This window comes from Alosa pseudoharengus, unplaced genomic scaffold (assembly GCF_046254945.1).
Source record: "Alosa pseudoharengus isolate Yale_2024_CS ecotype anadromous, Long Island Sound unplaced genomic scaffold, YU_APseudo_1.1 YU_APseudo_1.1_scf_11, whole genome shotgun sequence".
Classification (NCBI taxonomy): Eukaryota; Metazoa; Chordata; class Actinopteri; order Clupeiformes; family Clupeidae; genus Alosa; species Alosa pseudoharengus.
In genome coordinates this window covers 34138886-34155698 of record NW_027468576.1, presented here as the reverse complement: position 1 = coordinate 34155698, position 16813 = coordinate 34138886, and the positions used below count along the sequence as shown (strand labels likewise).

The 16813-nt window shown below is 51.0% G+C and overlaps 1 protein-coding gene across 1 annotated transcript in view; it reads left to right on the top strand.

Moving 5' to 3' along the window:
- sema6bb (sema domain, transmembrane domain (TM), and cytoplasmic domain, (semaphorin) 6Bb) overlaps window positions 1-11797 on the top strand; it is a 12280-nt gene extending 483 nt beyond the window's left edge. Inside the window, exon 2 of the mRNA XM_076275461.1 lies at window positions 10668-11797. Coding sequence (XP_076131576.1) covers window positions 10668-11659 — 992 coding nt within the window. The 3' untranslated portion in view covers window positions 11660-11797. The remainder of the gene's footprint in view (window positions 1-10667) is intronic.
- The last annotated feature ends 5016 nt before the right edge of the window (window positions 11798-16813 follow it).

Below are 16813 nucleotides of genomic sequence, written 5' to 3'. Positions count from 1 at the left end.
AAATATTTCCTGAGGTAATGCGGGGTTTTGACTCGCCGAACAGCAGGTTGCAATCACACTTTAATTGAGGTCTGCCGCCGCACATCGAGCAGGCCAGGGAATAAGGCGGAAGAGAGTGAGAAGGAGAGAGTGGTAGAGAAGAGAAGACGAGAGAGACAGAGAGGTACATGTAGATTAAAAACGAAGTGAGAGAGACTCTGTGTGGAGTCATCACTACTTTCAAGAGTGACGACCATCTTCCCACATAGTAGGCTATCTTATGTTTGAACATAATAAGGTTACCAACTCACCCGATTGGGCCAGATATGTAAACATATTAATCTATATATAAGTATATAAGTATATATACTCTTTTGATCCCGTGAGGGAAATTTGGTCTCTACATTTATCCCAATCCGTGAATTAGTGAAACACACACAGCACACAGTGAGGTGAAGCACACACTAATCCCGGTGCAGTTAGCTGCCTGCATCAACAGCGGCGCTCGGGGAGCAGTGAGGGGTTAGGTGCCTTGCTCAAGGGCACTTCAGCCGTGCCTACTGGTCGGGGTTCAAACTGGCAACCCTCCGGTTACAGGTCCGAAGTGCTAACCAGTAGGCCACGGCTGCCTAATCTCACAAGAACCTTACCAGATAGTGCCTGATATTTGAACATATTAATGTTACAACCACCTTACCAGATAGGTAGTGGCTGATATTTGAACATATAATCCCCTTCAGCCTTCGCTGCCATCTAGGCTGTGCGGAGGTGTATACAAAGGGGATTACACACACACACACACACACACGTCTTGGCAAATTTACTGAAGCAGGTCCCTTTAATTGGTTTGGGTTAGCACAAGCACCCCCCCGGAATCTAGCTGTGTGTGTGTGCGTGCACGTGTGTGTGTGTGCGTGCGTGTCTGTGTTTACACAGTAAGAGAGTTGTTAGCCAGTGCAAAGGGAAGGGGCAGCCTCGAGATGAATGTGCTCTGTGCCTTGGGAGCCTGAGGCAGTCCATCTTAGTCCAGGGCAGAGGGCCTGTCTCAGGCATTTGTGACCTGCTGGCCAAGGCCGTTCCTCTCATGCCTGGATCAGGGCAGGGCGCTACGGCAGTCCCGAGAAACTCGATAGCGAGCGAGCGAGTGGATGAAACCTCACAAGAGGCCTGCCACCCATTCCACAGAGTTTTAAGTTGAAAGGATCGGGCCGTGTGAAATATGAGGGGCTTGCGTGTTTCAACTCGCAAGAGTGGAGTGTGTGTGTGTGTGTGTGTGTGTGTGTGTGTGTGTGTGTGTGTGTGTGTGTGTGTGTGTGTGTGTGTGTGCAATTGAACACCCAGTGTGTCATCTTTGATGGAGAGTCAGGTGTGTGTGTGTGATGAGAGGAGGGGAACTCTGGAGAGTACCATACCAGCTTTGGATCTCTGAAGAGGGGCGTTTGAGCCGCTCCTCCAGGGCCTGTCCTTTTTCATGTGAGGGGGTGAGGAGGAGACTGTTTGACTCTTCACAGGGAAGATGGGAAGTATCGCTCACATGAGACACCTGAGGGAGAGATGGGGGGGGGGGGGGGGTAGGAGGAGTCTCTTGTTGGCCCAGGCTTTCATCAGTCAGCGTGATTGAGCGTGTGTGTGTGTGTGTGTGAGTGTGTGTGTGTGTGTGTGTGTGTGTGTGTGTGGGGTGGGGGGGGGGGGGGGTGGGGTGTTGGAGGAGGAGCACGAAAAGGACAACAGCTGCCACCCGTGGGCCCCGTAGCTCACAAGCACACACGGCGAAATGTGTCACCCGCGGTGGCGTTGACAGCGCCATAAAGAATCCCTCACACACAAATTCGCTTCAAGTCCCTGCGAAAGTGTCTGAGCGCTGACGGACGGGAGCCACAGCAGTCGCCTCGGGCTGGAGGAAAAAAAACAGCGAGCCCCAGCGTGGATCTCAGGGCAGTGCCATTCCTCACACACACACGCCCCCCTCGCACACACACAGACACTCATACACACACTCACAAGCCCGTGTCATTCCAGGCGCACTCCGAGTCCTCCGAGTGCCGGCCCACAGCTGTTGGCCTCAGTCGCTGATGAACTCCTACAGCAGGTGCATCAGGCAGGTAACAAGCTCTACTGCTGAGCATCGCGCTCCAGGGCGCTCGGCTCAGCCTCAGCCTCAGCCTCAGCCTCGCCCCGGCCTGTCATCGGCGCGGCCGTATCGATCTCTTTAAAGGGAGAGGATTTAGTCGCGTTTATCATACACGCAGAGGAGCCCGAGGAACTGAGCCTCGCTCGGAGCCTTGCTAGCAGCACACCTTGCCGGCTCAAGGTCTGCCCATGTAACGGAGCCTTATTGAACAGCCTCGGTGTAAATTCGCCGTGTAGTGCGAAAGAGCTTTATTAAATGTGCGGCTCAAATCAGCGCCTGAGCCGAGAAACAGACTTCATCGTTCCCACTGAGCTCTTTAACTAGAGAAGGCGGGAGACCCACCCAGGGCCACCCCCCCCCCCACACACACACACACACACACACACAGATATTTATAATGGGACAACATCCAAAGTATCGACGCCCACTGGTATGCTATTCCAAACAAATAACCGTGTGAGTTCAGCTGGTGTTAATCTAATGCAGTGCTCGTGGCTCCTCCGGAAAATTTATGCCTGGTGCAAGGGAGAGAAATTAACTTTTGGAATGACGAGTTATATGGCTGTTGAAAACATCAGACAGGACCCTCCCCCACCCCCCCACCCCCGCCAAACCTCTCTCCTCCCAGGAGGGTCATTAAAGAATAGTGTGGCGTTATTTTCAGTTTATGGCCACTGACATACCTGCTGAATATCTGTTATTAGATTCATGTGTGCGTGCCTAGCCTTCGCACCTAAAATTGAGGATATCAATTACATTGGGGCTGGTGTTGCAACCTCAGGGTAGCCGAGGGAAAGCGCTCTAACTTCCCTCGGAAAGGAACATGATGGAAAGCCATTTAGTCCTCGTCATTTGCGGACGTGAGCTGGTTGGTGCGATTAAACACAGCTGAAGCTGTTAACATCCACAACCTTGTTACCACTTTAAGCAGCACTTTGTCGTGCCAGGGGGGAAAAAAAAATCAGCAGGATTCAGCATTAACAGAAAGGGGAAAAAATGTGTGCTAATTGAAGCATTGCTAAAGAATGGCAGTATTCATATAATGCATGAGGTAGGCTTTAAAAAAAAAACCCACACTGAATTAAAAACAAACCAGGTGGATTAAAAACACAAATCTGTTTCCTAACCAGCTAATTTGCCTCCACATGTAAGAATGCCATTAAATCAGCAAGCGCTCGGCTCTCATTTAAACATCCTCCGCAGTCTTGCATTGATAAGTTTACGCCACTATACAGCGCGCAATTATGCTGAAATGGAGATGGCTTGGTTAAGGGCCAGTTAAAATGAACCCAGTAACAACCACGCACTAACACAGCACGAGCGATGTGGCCTTTTTCTTTATTTGAACAGCACGGGTGAATGCTAATTGAAAACAGACTGAGACTACTCATGAAGGTCAATGCTTTATTGATCAATAGGTTAGCGTGCTTGAATGTAGCCATTTATTGGTTCTTGCCATGGACGTTATTGCTGTGTCAGTACTGTCTGAGGAACTATAAATGGCAGGACCATGCTCTTGCAAGTAAACACTATGCTAGTAATTTAGGAGGGTTTTAGCTGTGGTCTCCCGTTCCAATTTGTCTGGGTTGTGATACACAGTGATGTGATACACAATGCAGTGAGGGTGACAGCACATGAGTCAGGGAGAGTGGGACAGAGAGAGACAGAGAGACTTTTACTTTTAAAACCCCTTTTATTGAACCATTGCATGGATCAAAAATCACCTTAAAACACAGACAGACAGAGAGATGGAGAAAGGGACAGAGAGAGATAGAAAAGGAAAGATGGAGAGAGAGGGAGGAGTGGAGAGAGAGGGAGGGATAGAGGGAGCAAAACAGCCTCCAGTTATTTAGCAGCAGGAAAACATAGAAAAAAGGCAAATGCAGCGACAACGCAGAGAGACAGACACTGACAGTGAGAGAGAGAGAGCTACAGAGAGAGAGAAAGAGAGAGAGAGAGATACAGAGAGAGAGATTGGGTGGGATAATGAGTGGGTTCAGTGATGCGTGCCTGCTAACTGGCCTGCATGTAGTCTCCCTCTCCTGGGCATGCACGCTGTGTCACCTCGCGGAGCAACACGTGCCAACGTGACTCACGTAGCGCCCCTCAACGCCACCAGCAGGCAGAGGTGATGGACACGCCAGCTAACCACTAACCAGCTTGGCATGGCTCCACCTCTCTCCCACCCCACCCCACTTCACACACACACCACCCGCCACACACACCACCACCACCACCGCCGCCGCCAACCAGGCAAGTCTGCGTTTCCAATCGTCTCACCACCGCAAGCGCGCCCACTGACACATTGTTAGGGCCTGAAAATCAATAAGGATCCGCTCAAAGGGCTGCCAATTTGCAACGCAGGGGCCAAGAGGATCTATACGCCGCCTGGATCCTTAATGACGTGAATCTTAAATGGGGGCCCGCGCCCGGGGCAGGCCTGTCATTAGCAACCCTGTTTGGCAGCGGCAGCGCCGGCCATGGCAAAGGCAAAAGAGGGAGGGAAGAGAAAGAGAGAGAGAAAGAGAGAGAGAGAGAGATGCTAGGGGAAATGAGGGATATCGCTGGAGAAACAACAGGGAAACGATTAAAGGAGATGCAATAGGGACAGTGGGATGGAGAAAAAGACAGACAGACAGAAAGATAGTTCTAGAGACAGACAGACAGAAAGAGAGAGATAGTTCTAGAGACAGATAGACAGAAAGAGAGATAGTTCTAGAGACAGATAGACAGAAAGAGAGATAGTTCTAGAGACAGATAGACAGAAAGAGAGAGATAGTTCTAGAGACAGACATAAAGAGAGAGAGTTAGTTCTAGAGACAGACAGACAGACAGAAAGAGAGAGATAGTTCTAGAGACAGATAGACAGAAAGAGAGATAGTTCTAAAGACAGACAAAGAAAGAGGGAGATGGAGAGCAACAGGAGAACTTGGGGTGAACTGTAAAGGCTACAGATGCATGGCACTGATTGAAGATCAACGGCAGATGTCAACTGGAAAGGCTTAATAAGAGTGGCTGTGGGTCTTGGCATCGACACTTGGAAAGCATAATAGCCCCCTACCCTAAATACACACACACACACACACACACACACACACCACACACACACACAAACAGGAGACTGACCCAAACAAACCCAAACAAACCCAGACCACTGTGGTTTGGACCGTTGCAAGGTCTCATTGCTTCACACACTCTCACACACACACACACACACACACACACACACACACACACCTATCCAAACAAACCCAAACTGGGGTTTGGACCGCTGGCTAAGCCTCATCTCTGCCTCCATGGCTGCTCTAACTCCAGAGCTCGTTGCTATTGTTGTGCTGTAATTGGAGCTGCAACTCCAAGACACGCTCGCTGTTTGTCAAGCTGACAGTCCTGGCAGCCGCCATTACGCCTTAATAAGAGAGCAGGAGACGGAGGAGAGGAGAGGAGAGGAGAGGTAAAGAGAGGAGTGGAAAGGATAGAGGAGGAAAGGAAAGAAGAGGAGATGAAGGGAGAGGAGTGGAAAGGATAGAGGAGAGGAGAAGTAAAGAGAGCAGTGGAAAGGATAGAGGAGGAGAGGAGAGGTAAAGAGAGGAGTGGAAAGGATAGAGGAGGAGAGGAAAGAAGAGGAGATGAAGGGAGAGGAGTGGAAAGGATAGAGAAGGAGAGGAGAGGTAAAGAGAGGAGTGGAAAGGATAGAGGAGGAAAGGAGAGGTAAAGAGAGGAGTGGAAAGGATAGAGGAGGAAAGGAGAGGTAAAGAGAGGAGTGGAAAGGATAGAGGAGGAAAGGAAAGAAGAGGAGAGGTAAAGAGAGGAGTGGAAAGGATAGAGGAGGAAAGGAAAGAAGAGGAGATGAAGGGAGAGGAGTGGAAAGGATAGAGGAGGAGAGGAGAGGTAAAGAGAGGAGTGGAAAGGATAGAGGAGGAAAGTAAAGGTAAAGAGAGGAGTGGAAAGGATAGAGGAGGAAAGGATAAAGGAGGAGATGAAGGGAGAGGAGTGGAAAGGATAGAGGAGGAGAGTAGAGGTAAAGAGAGGAGTGGAAAGGATAGAGGAGGAAAGGAGAGGTAAAGAGAGGAGTGGAAAGGATAGAGGAGGAAAGGATAGGGGAGGAAAGGATAGAGGAGAGAAGAGGGGTCAGCGTGTTGTCCGCCCCCGCTGGGAGGCCCACAGAGCGGGAGAGGCCCAGAGACCAGCCTCCATATCCTCTTCCCGTCCTTTCAATCCTCGAGCCATCAGTGCAAATACGGAGCCTACAAAAGCAGCTCTCCCTAATGGCCCGCTGCTATTCAGTACACATGAATCTTCTTCCCGGCCAAAGAGAGGAAGAGGGAGAGCAAGACAATGGAGAAGAGAAGAAAGCGTGGTGGGTGGACGCGACATTGAAAGAGATTGAAAAGGGAGAAATGTAGCACCACTCCAAATGGGATGAGATTTCCCCCACTTTTTTAATGGTGCACTTTTCATCAGAGGGCCAGGCAACCACACACACACACACACACACACACACACACACACACACACACACACACACACATTGTAGCTGCTGTCATGCTGTCTCAGTAGAGCCTCCATCGTGTGATGGGTCTCTTTGCGCTGGCTTGATAAGCGCGAGATGCTTCTTTAATGCTCTGGCAGAGCCAGGATCTCAGGTTCCTCATTCAAACCGCTCAACACTAACACCGAGATTCAATCCAGCTGAGTGCCATTATGGTCGTCCTCAGATGTTAACGAGATCGTCTGAGCACAGCTCCACCGCCTTACTCTCAGCACTAAGTGTGTGGGCTGAGCAGAGATGCACGAGGACCGCAAACAAAGCAACCGTCTCCTCGCTCTCCCTTTTGCCATCTCTCTCTTTCTCTATCTCTCTCTCCCTTTTGCCATCTCTCTCTTTCTCTATCTCTCTCTCCCTTTTGCCATCTCTCTCTTTCTCTATCTCTCTCTCCCTTTTGCCATCTCTCTCTTTCTCTATCTCTCTCTCCCTTTTGCCATCTCTCTCTCTCTCTTTCTCTATCTCCCTTTTGCTATCTCTCTCTCCCTTTTGCCATCTCTCTCTTTCTCTATCTCTTTCTCTCTTTCTCTATCTCTCTCTCCCTTTTGCCATCTCTCTCTTTCTCTTTCTCTTTCTCCCTTTTGCTATCTCTCTCTCCCTTTTGCTATCTCTCTCTTTCTCTATCTCTCTCTCCCTTTCGCTATCTCTCTCTCTCTCTGTTTCTCCTTTTCTCTTTGTCTCTCTCTCTCTCTTACTCTCACCCTCTCTCTTTCTTACTCTCTCCCTTTCTCTTTGTCTCACTCTGTCTCTCTCTCTCCCTTTTGCTCTCTCTCTCTCCCTTTTGCTCTCTCTCTTTCTCTATCTCTCTCTGTCCCCCTCGTCTTGATTTTCTGCCATGATAAACAACAGCCATGGTGGTGCGGCTGCCTGAAAAGCGGAGATTGCTCAGCTCTGCCTCATCCGTTTGCATCCCCGTCTCTGTGCCGCAGGTGGGCGGATGAACAGGGAAGGTATAGTCTCCATTTACGCCACTCAGGAATCCACAGTGCTGAAGACTAGCTGGGTTCCCATCCACCTCCCATGGGAATTTGGATCATTCAAATAGAAAATCCAGACTGAGAATTTGCATTAAATTGAGTTAAGTCGACTAAGAAATCGCTGGAGGGGTGGATTAATTCCTGATTGGCATATCTTATAATGCAACTAAGTTTGATGGAAAAGGGTTTATTCGCATAAATTCACACTTGTTGCAGTTTATTATTAGATGATTCCGTTAAAGTTGCCCTGACAACCTTGTTTTGATCACACAGCTGTTCACTACTCCTCCCTTGATTAGGAGGGTGTCCATTTTTAATTCACACAGTGGATGGAAATGCACTCATATTTTCCATAGCCAAATTTACATGAAAGAAACTATGCAACTGTGAAACCTAGCCATGGGCTCAGAGCAATGAGAGAGAGAGAGAGAGAGAGAGAGAGAGAGAGAGAGAGGAGGGAAAGAAGGAATGAATGCCAGTGCGTCAGCCGTTTGTTTGCAAGGGTTTAAAGGATACCCGCAATGCCAGCAATGTGTTTATCTGTGCCCCAGGAAACGGCAAATTGAGAGTAAATAAAGACTGGATGAGAGGATGAACGACGACGCACATGAAGCACAAGAGGGGACTGGTGGGCTGGGGGGTTGGAGTGGAAATGCTGGGCCATCGTCATGTGACAGTCAGCCATGGGGAAGATCATGATCACCCACAGACTACTGAGAAAGAGAGAGAGAGAGATAGGGGGAGAGAGAGAGCAGATATGGAAGGAAAGAAAGGACAGGGGTGGAGAGAGAGAGAGAGAGCATGGAGAGGGGAAAAGAGAGATGACAAACAAAAGAGAGAGAGATAAAGGAGGAGAGAGAGAGAGAGAGCATGGAGAGGGGAAAAGAGAGATGACAAACAAAGGAGAGAGAGATAAAGGAGAGGGAGAGAGAGGGAAAGGAGAAGAGGGAGAGAGAGGTAAAAGAAGAGAGGGAGAAAGAGGGAAAGGAAGAGAGGGAGAGAGGTAAAAGAAGAGAGGGAGAAAGAGGGAAAGGAAGAGAGGAAGAGAGGTAAAAGAAGAGAGGGAGAAAGAGAAACAGAGTGAGAAGGAGAACAGAGGGACTGCCGGAGACGGAGAAACAGAGCAGATAGCATGAGCAAGGAAGGAGAAGTAGGCCGAGAGAGGAACGCAGAGTGAGATAAAGAGGCGCAGGCCGATAGAAGAATCGTCTCTTGACAGATTACAACAGCAGGCGAGCTAGAGAGCCTCGTCTGACGGAGGAGAAAGCCCTCTTTCATTTCCACGCCACCGCTGGTTTGTCAGTGCGTCAGCACATCACTGCGCGCCCAGCCGCGGCCGTCCTCTCTGAGTGGCTACAGGAGCTCTGTTTGGCCTCCGCCAAGTGTGTTTGTGTAGCTGTGTTTCTGGTGCCCAAAACACTTCCCGTCTGTCCTCTGAGCAGCTTTATGAGTGTGTGTGTGTGTGTGTGTGTGTGTGTGTGTGTGTGTGTGTGTGTGTGTTAGCGTTGCTATGTTTCTACTTCCCAACCAGACTCATCCGCCCCCTCAGACTGACCTATAGCTCTACTCGACTCCTCAAAGGGTCTGGTTCTGGATCCCAGTCTCTGCAGAGTGTGTGTGTGTGTTTGTGTGTGTGTGTGTGTGTGCGTGTGTGTGTGTTTCTGGGCCAGTCATGGTGGAGGAAGACCGGACTGTGCCGTCGGCACACACCGACCTTCTTGTTGGCGTAAACGGATGCCTTAACCGAATCTCAGAGACTCAGTCATAAGGGCTCATGTTGCACCCGCCCCGAGTGCATCTGCGTGGCATACGGCATTAAGAGCCACTTTGTTTTCACAGCGGCCCGAGGAGTCGCCTAATTAAGTGCCTCCGAGCTCCTTCTACCTGCCTGTAATGGCTGTCATTTGTCTCCATGACAGTACATTTGCCAAACAATAAAAGTGTGATTGTGTGGAATATTTTTTTTCTTTTTTAAGTGAAGCGGATCTTCCCACGTTTTGTGGCCCTGTTGTTCACAAAGTGCTTGAAAAGGTCCATTAATGACAGCCATTCATTTCCTCCTGGGTCCAGATGTGGCATACCGCCCGCCCCCGACAGTCTCTGTGCCTTCCTATCCCCTGTTGATGTACCTTAAGAAACATTTACTGTGCTATACTCAGCATGTTTGTTTCTTTCTCTCTCTCTCTCTCTCCCTCTCACTCACTCCCTCTCTTTTCTGAGTCTGAGCTGTTCATTTCTGTGCCACTCTGTCAATATGAGTCCCTGGTGCTCACACCACATAGAGTTGTTTTTTGTTTTTCCCTGACATTTTCTTAATTGATCCATAACACCGGCTCGGTGGTCTCCCGTTCTCCCCTCCTCAATAATTCATCTCCCCTCAAAGAGGCCCTCTATCACCCTCGTGCAGCTGAAAGGGAGACAAATAGCTTCCATTGCCTACTCACATGTAATCCTATTTATAGTTCATAAGCAGTCCATACGTCTTTAAAGTGTAAATACAGTATTGAGACTGGGTAATTACCTGCTGCTTTTATAAGGGGAAATATTTTCCACAGAAAAGTTAATGTTGCAAAGCCGGGGCTTGCCTGGAGATATTCTCAATCAGGAAACCAGTTATTACAGCTATTGAAATCACCATCCACTTTGGGTAATGAGCGCAATTAGCTATTAGCACTAAGAGCATACCTTCTGGAGTGTCCCACCCACGAAGAGAGACGAAGGAGGAGCTGTTTGGGAGGGTTATTTAAAAAAAAGCACAACAAACTTAATGGATCTTCACAGCATGCTTCTGCTGATTTTTCATTTACTGAATGCTTCCATCTCTCTCTCTATCTCGCTGTATCTTTTTATCTCTCCCTCTCCCTCTCCCGTGGCTGTGGGTGTGGTGAGGTATTTGTTTTAAAGTTCGTTTTTTATGCTATGCTATATATTTGTTTCCTTTTTAACTAAATAATAAAATCCAAAAAAATATATTTTTCTCTCTCTCTCTCTCTCTCTCTCTCTCTCTCTCTCTCTCTCTCTCCCTCTCTCACAGGTCTTCTACAGGAGAGCTTCATAGAGGAGCCCGACGGTCTGGTGTCCCTGAACCTGCTGGTGGTGTCTGCAGTTTCGGCCTTCTCCACCGGGGCGGTGCTGTCGGGCCTGATGGTGTGCTGGATCATGAGCCACAAGCACCGGCAGTGCCAGCGTCGGGCCGGCTCGGGTCGCCAGCGGGGCAAAGGGGACAAGGAGCAGAGCATGCTGGGCCAGGGCCACAGCGGGTCAGTGATGAGCGTGACGCGGGGTAGCGGCGACCGGCCGCGCTCGCAGCTGGAGAACCCCTTCGCCGTGCACAACGGGCTGCCCACGCCCGAGCAGACGCCGCAGCAGCAGAAGCGGCCGTCCCCCAACGTGCACCTGTCTGAGCTGGACTGGGATCAGGGCCAACCGGTGCTGACCACCGTGGGCACCCCCTGCCCCCCCGGCAGCACGGCGGTCATCTTCCAGAGACACAAGTACCCGCAGGGCGGCGGCGGCGGAGGCATCGGGCGGCACGGCGGAGACGACATGGGCCCCGACATGGTGGCACAGAGGCCCAGCGAGCGCGAGTGCTTCCTCATCCTCAGCCACAGGGAGGCGCCGCAGGGGCGGCAGCAGCAGCCGGCTTCCGTCACGCGCAACTCGGCGGGCGAGTACTACCCGTCCACGCCCCAGGAGTCGCCCGACCGCCGGCGGGTGGTGTCGGCGCCCAACACGCAGGGCGAATACGGCGAGCCGCGCTGGAACCACGACGGGCTCAACTTCAGCAACAGCAACAACGCTGCCCCCGCAGGCCACCGGCTGCACTACGCCCTCCAGCAGACGCAACAGCAGCAGCAGCAGCAGCAGCAGCAGACAACAACGCTGTCCCAGCGCCCCTCCTCCGCCATCGTGAGGGGGTCCCACCATCACCACCATCACCCCCCACGAGGGCTGGGGGAGCTGTCCGACTTCAGCCACCTGCTGGGGGGGAAGGGCATCGGGGAACGCACCCCCAACGGCCAGTGAGGACATTTACGCAGAGCCTACTCTCTGACACTGCCGAGAAAGAGCCCATCTTCCTCCCCCCCAACACACACACACACACACACACCCTTTCAGCCCTCCCATGTCTCGCTCTGAATCTCACCTACACCCCCCCCAAATCCAGCCTTCCAGCCCCCCCCCCACCCACCAAAAAAGAAAAAATCTAATCCAGACTCTCAGTGTCCTGTCTCACCCCCTCCTGCCCTACAGAATAGCAGTGTGTGTTGTGTTCACTCTCGCTCTTACCCCGAGGCTTCACACACACACATACACACACACACACACACCCTGTGACTCCACGCTGTGACTGTAGGACTCGAAGAGCCAGTCAGATCTTCACAGAGATAAAGCGAGAGAGAGGGGGAGGGAGGGAGGGAGAGAATGAGAGATAGAGAGAAAGAGCAAGAGAGAAAGAGAGAGAGAGAAAGGAAGCGAGTGAGAGAGAGAGAGAGAGAGAGAGAGAGCATGAGCAAGTGACAGGAAAGAAGTTGGGCTGCCTAAAGGTGGCTCAACCATTCTTCGGCACGGGGAAAGACATGAAACAGCCTCGCACCACAAAGCTGCCATCAGACATTTTCTTTTAAGGATCTGCAAAGGACCATGGGAAGGAAGAGATTCTGTAGGCTCTGTGGATCACACAAACACACACACACACACACACACACACACACACACAGTTCTCGGACATACTGTAGGCTGTATGTGCTGCTTTGATGGCTGTTTATCAGTCAGCTCCAGTTGTAGGGGAAAAGGTCTGGCTGTGTGTGCAGCCCCTCTGTGATGTCCTCCTCTTCTCTCATCTCTCCCCTACCAGTGTTTCTGTTCATCGCTCACTGTGTGTATGTGTGTGTGTGTGTATGTATGTGTGTGTGTGGGGGGGTCAAAGTTTGCCCCAGAGGCATGTGTTTCCCAGACCGAGTCTGGAGTGAGCTGTGACAATACACTCGGCATCCTGTCTTAATGTGAACACAAATAACACACACACACACACACACACATACACACATGTGCAAACAGACAGAGACGGTTGTACAAACACTGGAGATTCTGTAAGCGAAGAAGCTGAGTCTGATGTCAGCTGAGTGAGTTGATGTGAGGGGGGTGAGCGAGGCCAGGGGTAGGCAGAGAGGAGCAGAGCTGGGGAAGCAGCCATGTGACTCTAAGCCCTGTGTGCTGTGCAATCAGATGAGTGACTGTTTAACAGTCATGGGGAGGGTGCCCATGGGCACAGGGGGTGGGAGGTGGGGGGGGGTCTTTCCCCACGACCCAGGACTTGACCCGGAGGGGAGCTGACCTGGAAGAGACATTGGGGTGGGGGGGGGGGGGGCGGTCATTACAGCCTGAGGGTCTGTTCACATGCGGTGAGGGGAGCTGCATCTCATGGACACATATCACTTCTAATTTCTAATTTTGTGCTCTTTCTGAAACTTCGCCTATTTTGTATGTTCAGTTGTCATGCCATCTTCTTGCCGTCGTCGTGTTGTTTTTTTTTTATTGTTGTTGTGTCAAGATAAGAAAAGGAGATTTCCCAGAAACTCTTCCTCCACCTCCTCTTCCTCTCCAAACAGTCGCTCACTTTCTTTCCTCCATGAATTTCTCTCTTTCTCCTCCCTCCTTTTGTCTTTCTCACTCTCCATCCCTCCCTCGCTCCCCCCTTCTTCTCTCTCACTCTCTCCCTCTCTCTCTCGCTGACCCGACCCTGCCCTGTGGCATGCAGTGGAGTGCAGCACCCCAGACCCCGGGGCCCATTCACTGGAATGTGAGACGTGGCTGTAGGGCCCGGCTTCGCTGCCGGGGAGCTGCATTCAAGCCCGGTCCGGCGACACTGGGCCCCTTTGTCCCGCCGAGCCCGAGGAGACGGCTCCAACAAATAGCCGTTAAGAGTCAGAGGCGTCGGGATGCGGGCGGGAGGGAGGAGGAGGAGGAGGAGGAGGAGTAGGGGAGGAGGAGGAGGAGGAGGAGGGGGTGGAGAAGCGAGAGAAGACGTTGTGAGCGAGCGGAGGAAGGAACGAACAAGCGAGCGAGGGGAGCAGGCGAGCGAGCGCCTCGTCTGAGGAGAATACCAATGAGGACAGAGAGAGAGCCAGGGAGAAGGGGCTCGCCAGGCCAGCTATGCCAGTCAGACGCGGGCAGAGCTGGGCAGCGGAGCGTGAGGGTACCACGGTGGGATGTGACAGCGGGGCAGAGAGGGGAAACATCCCCAGCATTCTCTCTCTCCCGAGGCGGGAGCGACATGAGCGACATTTTTATTTTTTCATTGGGAAAAGTAAAACACCCCTCAGTATTACCATTCATAGTGTTCCTCTGCACTAGCGCACTGCACAGCTAGCCGGCCATGCTCACTCAGAGCACTGATTGGCCCTGCTGTATCAGGGTCAGTCTTTCAGGCCCAGTGGTGGGGCTAGTAGAGAGCAGTGGGTCTGAACTTCCTCTCCTCTCTGTCCAGACGTGGTTTAACTACCTGGTTTCCGGCTCTCTCTCCCTTTGCATGCCTGGCCAGCTGCAGTCTCAGTCTCAAGACACAGACGCAGACGCAGACTAGACTGGACGTGTTAGTGCCCGCCCCGCCCCCCCTGGCACTCTTAAAGCTGGCGTGGCGTTAATGGCGTGGGTCTCTCCTGCCTGCGGGCAGAGAGCTGGGGGGAGGCTCATTAACCCTGCAGCGAGAAATCACCTGGTAAAGAGGAGAGAGAGAAAATGAGAGAGAGAGAGAGAGGGCTGTTGGGACTGGCTGTCAGCAAAGACGATGGTATACTCAGCAGCACCTGCTCACAGCTTTTTTTAGGGGCGATTAAAGTGTGTGTGTGTGTGTGTGTGTGTGTGTGGTGGGTAGGGGGGGCTCTTTGGTTTATGCTACTGTGGAATCAGCCAGGCACATCCCACCAACCCTCCCAACCACATGAGACAGAACAGGCTAATAGGGAGATCCGTCTGGGTCTAATTTGAGTGTGTTTGTGTGTGTGTGTGTGTGTGTGTAGGGTCCTTTGATGTGGACATAAGCGTCTAGGAGAACCAGAGCGTGAGGTTGGGGGGGGGGGGGGGGGGGGGTCAAGAGGTGATGGAGGGAGCACTTGTTTGTCTTATAATAGGCAGGACTAAAGCCAGCCAAGTAGAATGGAGAAAGACATCAATGAAGTGGAAGGGCATGATATAAGTGCCAATGCATGACTGAGTCGGAGGCAGGAGTCAAGTGTAAATGTGCTTGTGTGTGTGTGTGTGTGTGTGTGTAAATGTGCTTGTTTGTGTGTGTGTTTGTGTGTGTGTGTGGCCTATACATGTGCATACTGTGTGCCAGTAGTGTGTGAGTTGGAACTTCTTTTGTGCATTCCATACTGTTTTAGTGCCCTCCCCCCCCCCCCCCCAACCCCATAGCCGGACTTCCTTAAGTGCTGAGTGAATTAGTACTCCCTCCTCTGTTCATCCATCCATGCTCTCTCTCTCTCTCTCTCTCTTTTCATTTCCATCTCCATTGTCACTCTCTTTTTTCCCCTCTCTGGAACACTGTGTCACTAAACATGCCTGATTAGGCAAAGTACATCGCAGCTATTTAATAGTGTGATGAGCCCCTGAGGAGATCGGCAGAGACGTGACTGGAAGAGGGGCAGTGTGGCGGTGGTGGTGGTGGTGGTGGTGGTGGTGGTGGGGTGGACAGGACATCCACCCGCTCGAGCAAGCGCCACCCAGACACCCAGGCTGAAACCTAAATCAGGAGGCAATTGCATTAGCATTCTTGAGTTAACCTTGTGGAAGAGGAGGAAGAGGAGGAAGAGCATTGTGCGGGGAGGCGGGGGGGGGGGGGGGGGGGACTCAAGACACAGATCTGGGGAGGTTGTCTCACTCGTGCCCCCATAGGTAGTGCCAAATGTGGGAACATCACCAACCTAATTCAGCCAGAGCCCCAATGCAATCAGAGATGAAGGGTTGTTTAATAAAAGTCTCCTTTTTGGGAAACCGTTATGAAAGGCTGCCCCTGGTGGTAATACTGCGACATTGCTCATCATACGAAGGGGCTTGCCATGGAACCCCCAGTCCAGTATACTGTATGAGTACGCTATAGAAAAGAATATGATTTTTTTTTAAAAGATGTTTCATGAAATTGTAATGTTGTTATCTTTTATATATTGTCCACCCTTCGATGCATTAAATGACTTATGGACTTGTGTGAGGGAGGGACTGGTGGCATTGTGCTTTTTCTCTCCGTAATTCTACTCCTCAGATCCACAGACTGTCTTTATGAATATCATGTACAGTGATGCAGTCGACATGACGCCATCGTTTGTGTGCCTGTGGTTTTATTTTCTTTGCTCTCTGAAGTAGAGCGATGTTACGCCCCCCCACCCCTTAGCCGGAAACTGCCAACAGGACATCCTCAACAAAACTAAGAAATAGAAATGGGGAGGGGGGTGCCTGAAGGACAATCTGAACTGCAGAGAGAGACACTCACTCCAGCAGCCACCATCTGAATATAAGCACAATGAAAAAACGTTTCCATTTTGTAAAATAGTAGTGGATGTTATTATTAGCCAGCACTGAACATTGTTTTTATTTCTGTTTTTTTGTTATTATAATTTTGTGTTTGTGGTTTCAAAAAAAAGGAATTTAGTTTGATTTCTGATGTACTTTGAGTGCTTTGATATGCTCTCTTGTGTGTGAGTTTTGATGCTGATGATGCCGGCGGCGACGACGACAGTGACGATAACAATGGTGATACTGTGAACTGGATCTCAGTGTACACTCCTCCTCGGATGCCTGCGCAGAGGCAAGTCTGCAAGGACAGCAAAAAGATGGGAGCAAAAGAGGAGAAAAGACATAAAAAAAAACCAGACACTGTCTCCTTTTAAAAAAAAAAATCATACCACGTCTGCTGAAGAGCCTGGTCTTTGGTTTCTGTGCCCCCCCTCCCCTGCTCCCCCCCCCCCCCTCCCTGTTCTTTGCTTCTCACCAGAGGCTGTTTGTGCGTGCGGGGCCCGTAGTCATGTAATGGCAGCCAGTGAGTGTACATACGTCCCGTCCCAGTGTCAATCAAAGAACAAACAGCTGCATGACACAGCCTCTGTGTGTGTGTGTGTCCAGACGTTGTGTGTGTATTTGACACGGTACGTGCGCGGCGGGTGTGCTTGTGTGTCCTATACGCCT